This window comes from Lampetra fluviatilis, chromosome 51, assembly GCF_964198595.1.
Source record: "Lampetra fluviatilis chromosome 51, kcLamFluv1.1, whole genome shotgun sequence".
In the NCBI taxonomy this organism is placed as follows: Eukaryota; Metazoa; Chordata; class Hyperoartia; order Petromyzontiformes; family Petromyzontidae; genus Lampetra; species Lampetra fluviatilis.
The window spans coordinates 2673988-2679987 of NC_136325.1; the positions used below are offsets into that span (position 1 = coordinate 2673988).

General features: G+C 46.1%; 1 protein-coding gene across 2 annotated transcripts in view; it reads right to left on the reverse strand.

Moving 5' to 3' along the window:
* Positions 1-5740, reverse strand: part of SMC4 (structural maintenance of chromosomes 4) — a 38138-nt gene extending 32398 nt beyond the window's left edge. The window contains exons 1-5 of one of the 2 annotated variants that reach the window (XM_078878524.1): positions 5462-5740; positions 3146-3260; positions 2646-2824; positions 1562-1753; positions 83-259 (exon numbers count right to left, since the gene is read on the reverse strand). In XM_078878524.1, the coding sequence (XP_078734650.1) occupies positions 83-259; positions 1562-1753; positions 2646-2824; positions 3146-3254 (657 nt within the window). In that variant the 5' untranslated portion in view covers positions 3255-3260; positions 5462-5740. The remainder of the gene's footprint in view (positions 1-82; positions 260-1561; positions 1754-2645; positions 2825-3145; positions 3261-5461) is intronic. The other variant, XM_078878522.1, reaches the window with a different exon arrangement.
* Positions 5741-6000: the final 260 nt, after the last annotated feature.

The following is a 6000-nucleotide window of genomic DNA, read 5'->3' on the forward strand; positions in this document are numbered from 1 at the left end:
CTGACTGGGAGGGTTGTCTGGCCAGCAGGAAGGGACCTATCGCTCTCCCGAACTATGAACGAGTTCCTCACGGCAGCAATACCTGCAGGATGAGGAAGCGGTTGTGGTCCAGGTCTATGCCGTGGCTGCGCAGCAATTGCCCCACATCGCGGAAGGTCGCCTTGTGTCCGCTCACGGTGTACGATGACACGCTGTCCTTCGTCGCCGAGCGGGAAACAAAAAACTCGCTGCCCGGGATCACCTCGAAATCGTCCCCCTCCTGAAAAAGCACAGCAGGCTCGCTCGCAAACCTCGTCGTCTCTTACACATCAGACATCTTTATACATCAGACGTCTTCAAGTCACAAATACTTATTTTCCACTTTTGGAAACTATTAAATAAACTGCTATTAAACTATTATTTTACCAGGTACAGCCCACTGAGCTCTACAGCTCTTTTAGAGAAGCGAATTTGCCACAAATGACAGCCCAATGAAGTGGTTTATCATGTGGAAATTCAAAGCAGCCAAATACTCTTAAACGCATGTTTCTGAATGTGGAGGGAAAAAACGGAGGACCCGAAGAAAAATTGACACAACCACAGGGAGGAGAACATGCAAACTCCAAATAAACAGGCGTCAGGGGAAAGATCGAACCCACGACCTCCTGTATACCAGGCGAGGTACTTAACATCTCACCACCGCGGCAGCAGAGTCGTGCCCAGGCTATGGTCAGCCAGAGTCGAGACGTCAGCGTGTTTCGGATGTCACATGCAATTAACGCATCATTAGTCTTGGCCCGGCTGAGCCAATAGTTATATGCAGGTGTCTTGCGAGGCCAGCGGAGCGTGGTGTGGTTCCAGCTCAGCTTGGATGTGTCAGTGGAAAAGCGGTGAGAGATATTAGAACAAAGGGGTGGGGGGGGGGGAACCTACAACTCTCTAATTTATTTCATACAGCCTGCGACCACACGAGGCTTACAAAATGGTCGACATTCATCCATTACCGTAATATTTTAGCCTTACTAATACGAACTGAAGGGGGAATGTTTAACCCAGCAACATTGTGTTTATAATTGTAGTGCACTCAGTCCCTTCTGTCAGTCCAGGGACCGTGTTATATTCTGTCAACACGCACATTACTTTACATTACTGGATAACTTTTAAGGCATGAGTTGCGTGGCCCACTCAAGTAATTAAAAGTCCTATATTGCCCTCGGTATGGAAAATGTTCCCCATGCCTTCACGGCGTGATGGTCATGGGGATTGTTTGACTTTACTTTACCACCCTGGTCAGTGTGGGTTTGTGAGGGCAGAGGCAGGCCCGGTTCAGATATCACACGCCACTTATATTAGCCGTGGCCGTGAACAAGTCAAGATCTTGAGTTTATCGTGTAAAGGGCTAACTACCAACTGCGCCACTGCTTCCTCCTCCTCCAGGTTAACATCACCTTACCAATAAAAGTGAGATGTAAAACAATGCTATTTTCGAATTAGTGACACTGAATCCTAACAATTGAATCATGGGTTGTCGTGGTGTGAATCATGACATGCTCACCTATTGCACACCTTCAGAGTTACTCACCTTGTCTACGATTTTTTGGAAGTGGACCTCCACAGTGCAGCTGTAAAGGTCAGGATGCGCTTCCGAATTGTGGATGAGAACGGAGAGCTTCTTGGAGCGGATCTTCTGGGCACGGTAGCCGAACACGAAGAGCATCGAGTCGATCACGTTGGACTTGCCGCTCCCGTTTGGTCCAATGATGCAAGAGAAGCGCTGCTCGCGAGACGATGAAAATGAGCAGCCAACATTTTAACAGGAATACTTTCTAGACCTATATGGGGACATAAGGTTATAAACAGATTTGTTAGAACATATCATACACAGCACTTTGATAATCCACTGCGAAATGAAGGCTGCCACATGCTATATCAGTCATGATGTTTACAGTTTGACTATACTTCACCGTGCTGGACAGTACGGGTTGATCAGGGGGGGCAGGACCAGTTCATACATCACCGCTGCTCGTGTTAGCCTTTGCCAGGAATCAAACTCAGGTAACCAAGTTCCTACTGCAGTGCACTAACCACTTTGCCACCACTCCCCCTATGCACCAGATATTGTATACTTGACCTTTTTGAATATAAACAAGATCACTTTTCTACATGTCTTGAATTTAATTTTAAACATCAAACAATCACTTGAATTTGATTGTTGACTTAGTTGGTCAATTATAGTGTAAGGGGTGGGGCACAGGATTATAGGAGCCAAGAAATTAATGGGAAAAACACGAATCAGAAGTAAAAAATGTCGTAAACCTTGCGCCACCCGACACAGGCAATTAATAAAGTTGTTACATGAGCAAATATGCGAATTTATTACTGTGTCAACACACCGGTGTTGGAGAGAAATTCTACATTTAACCATTGGGTAAGATGTTTTGCCGATAATTGCAACTAGCAGCATCAGGCAGTTGCCTGCTATCATCGGGCATAACAAATATTCCAGGCCGGTCCACTTATTGTTAAATCAAATACCTGGTATTGAACAAGTACAAATCTGGTGTGGATTTTTTTTTTTCTCAAGTGTTTGACTTCAGACCTCCCTGACAATTTCACCAGCCCAGGGGGAAGGGGGCAAATTGACGAGTGCAGTCACGCCATCCCACCTTGTGGAAAGGGCCCAGGACCTGTTTCCCGGCATAGGACTTGAAGTTCTCGTTGACGATGTGTGTGATCATGAGGCGTGGGGCCCCGGGCTCGTTGGTCATTGCAGCTGGGGGAGCCGAAGGAATGCTCTCCAGGATCTCCTGCAGGGTACGCCGGTCCTCGGGAGACTCTGCTGCATCTGGAAAACCCAAGTGCAACCCCGTGGGGATGTGAATACCATCGAATGGATCTGAGTAAAGTGTTTTGAGTTCCACTCTTGGGTTTTTATCCGCACTGTTTTTCAAATACAGTCTTGCACACAATAAATTTACACTCACACCACAACTCTAAAATGAAACCCTCATGGACTTGTGAACTCGAGAGCCAAAGTACATGAATGTATAATAGATTTGCATAATCATATACAACTTAGCGTGATTTGTCCAACAAAAACATGGCAAATTACAAAAACTACAATTGAGGTTTTATATGCAGCCCACACATACAAGGCATTACAGACCAGAAATTGGCGCTTGCTCTGATGCCAAAGGCTCTGATGCAAAGTCATCTGCATCGTCGTCTTTATTTCCCCTCCTCTTGGCCGTTGAGGCTTTTGCCATTGGAGACATTTTCTCCTATAAAATACCCACAAAATGCACAACAGGGATTAATAAAACACATGAATGGGCAAAAAGAACAGAATTGTAAAAAAAAAATGTACAAATCACCAAGAGTGAATAAGTCGGACTTTAGTCTTTCAGTTGAAACACTTTACTGACAGCGAGAACATTCAAGTCATTGGCTCAACGTGTTGAGTGTAAATCAGTGGTTCTTAAAGTGTGGTCCCCGGACCCCTAGTGGGTCTCGGGCGGTCCTTCAGGTTGACCCAGATATAGTGACAATCTTGATTTGAAGCTTTCATGACTGCAGGAATCCATACTCTTTGGTTCTGTCGGTAAAGTCACGTAGGTATAATATAAATAACGTTTCGTGACTTTACCGAAAGAACCAAAGAGTATAGTGACAATGTTTACACCTTTAGTTTCGGATGTTAATTCCTATTTTACAAATTAAATTTCATTTTAAAAAAGTTAGGTTAAACGACCCTGATTAAAATACCCTAAGATGTATGGCACGCCTAAAAAACTAAACCTGATAGTTGCATTAAAAAGTCTTTATATTCCGGAAATATAAATAATTTTGGATTAGTGGTATTGAGAGAAAAGTGAATGCGTTTTTGGACTAGGGGAGGGGGGCTGGATGGTCCGCGGAAATGTTTGCATCGGCTGAGTGGTCCATGGGCCAAACACCGGTCTAAACCAAAAATTCACATTGTCTTTAACAGATGTCTTCCTTTTTGGATACTATATGTGCTCATGCAGATGTTGCTGGTACAATTGTAAGCATATACATAACTACATCAAGCTGAACAACGAATGTGGCGGTATGCTCAAGTTTAACAAAACCTCTGCAGTGGCGTGGTTGGCATGGGTCACGGTGGAAGACATAAAACTGGGACCCTCGTCGAATTTCCCACTTATTCATAACTCGGCGCTTGGACCCGTCCGGCCGGTGGTTCCTGGTGCAGTTGCACCCCCTACACACTTAATATCTGGGTCATCCCATGTCCAGATCAAACAAAGTCCAGGGCAATTTCCATGTCAAGGTTTAAGATGATTTTGCTTGATTTATAATTTAAATGCATTTGCACGCTCAAAACACCCCCCCCCCCCCGCTACTACACCACTTTTTCCGTAACGCGGCCACCCTTCGCCCCCCTCTTTACATGAACTTGGGGAGAGAATCTCCGCCTCCTCCCATTGCCCCCCCCCCCCCGGCCACTCTTCGGATTTTCAATTCTACATCTGTGGTAACTTTTCAAGACGAGCCAATGGGAACGATGTAAGACTTTTGATTTTCTGTCTAACAAAACATGCTGCAGTTACTATTTATCTCTCACAAAAATGTTTGTGTAGCCAAACGCCATTTTTTCTTTTAACGATTAAATTATTTTAAAATTGACGCCTTTTTTAAGAAAAAACGGTTTATCATTGTTTAGACATTCCATATACAGCCCTCAGCATATATATTTCACTCGTTGTGTAATCAATAGTGTTCGATTTATAAGATACATACTTTACAAGCATGATACATATTGACAGTATACAACAGTATATTCTTACACGCATACAATACGCCTTAACCACAACACGTTACTGACAGTATACAACAATATATAAAACGGGCTTAAAAAATTAAATTCGCGGTTTTACATCGACGGTTCAAAGGCAAATCGAACAAAACGCAATAAAATTCCTCTCTCTGCCTTCTTAACAGCAGCAGACGCGCTACTGCAGCCTGCCAAACAGCGCGCGAAACACCCATTCAGTCCACACACACAATCAACGATGCCTCACGCTGCAACAAGTGTGCAACGTTTAACACGAAACTCCGCAAACTTTTACGCGGGATCCACAGCTTTTCCCTCTCCACCCCTCCCTCCCCCTCAATGTTTGAGTGTCGGGTTCTACGCCGGCCGCTCCTAGCGCCTTCTCCCGCTAAAAAACAACCACCGCACAAAACACAACCACCACCAACAACACCACCAACAACAACAACAACACCACCAACAACACCACCAACAAGAACACCACCAACAAGAACACCACCAACAAGAACACCACCACCAACAACACCACCACCAACAACACCACCACCACCAACAACAACAACACCACCACCGCCGCTGCACAAAACTTCGCCCGAACGCAGCGGGGGGAGAGGAAGGAGCATCGGGGGGGGCGGGCGGGGGTAGAATCGTCGGGACAATGCTTACCCTTCAAACTGCGAGTCGGCGGGGAGAATGCGAGCGAAGGGAGACGTTGTGGCGGGGTTGGGGTTGCAAGCCGGCGGCGGTGAGGAGGAGGAGGAGGGAGAGAAGCGAGGCGCCAAGGAGGGCGTCCGACGGAGCGGCGCTTTGAGACCGCCGCTCGAAAATGGCGCCGAAACTCAAGCCGTTGTTCGCGCGCGGCATTATGGGGGCGCTTCCGGAAGAGGAGGCGGAGACGGCGCGCGCCGGTTTGAAAACTATCTTCCGGAAGATTGTCAGCGGCGGTTTGGAAGAAATCGTCTTCTGGAAGCGGTAGATTTATTCCGGAAGATGGGTTAGCAGCGGTTTGGAAGCTGCGTCTTCTGGAAGCGGTAGTTGTATTCCGGAAAATCTTTGGCAGCGGTTTTGAAGCACCGTCTTCTGGAAGGGGAATAGGAAGAGATATTCCGGAAGATGATCAACAGGCGATTTTAAAATCATATTCCGGAAGAGGAAGTTGTCTTCCAGAAGACGTTTAGCAGGACGTTGAAAGCCATCTTCCAGCA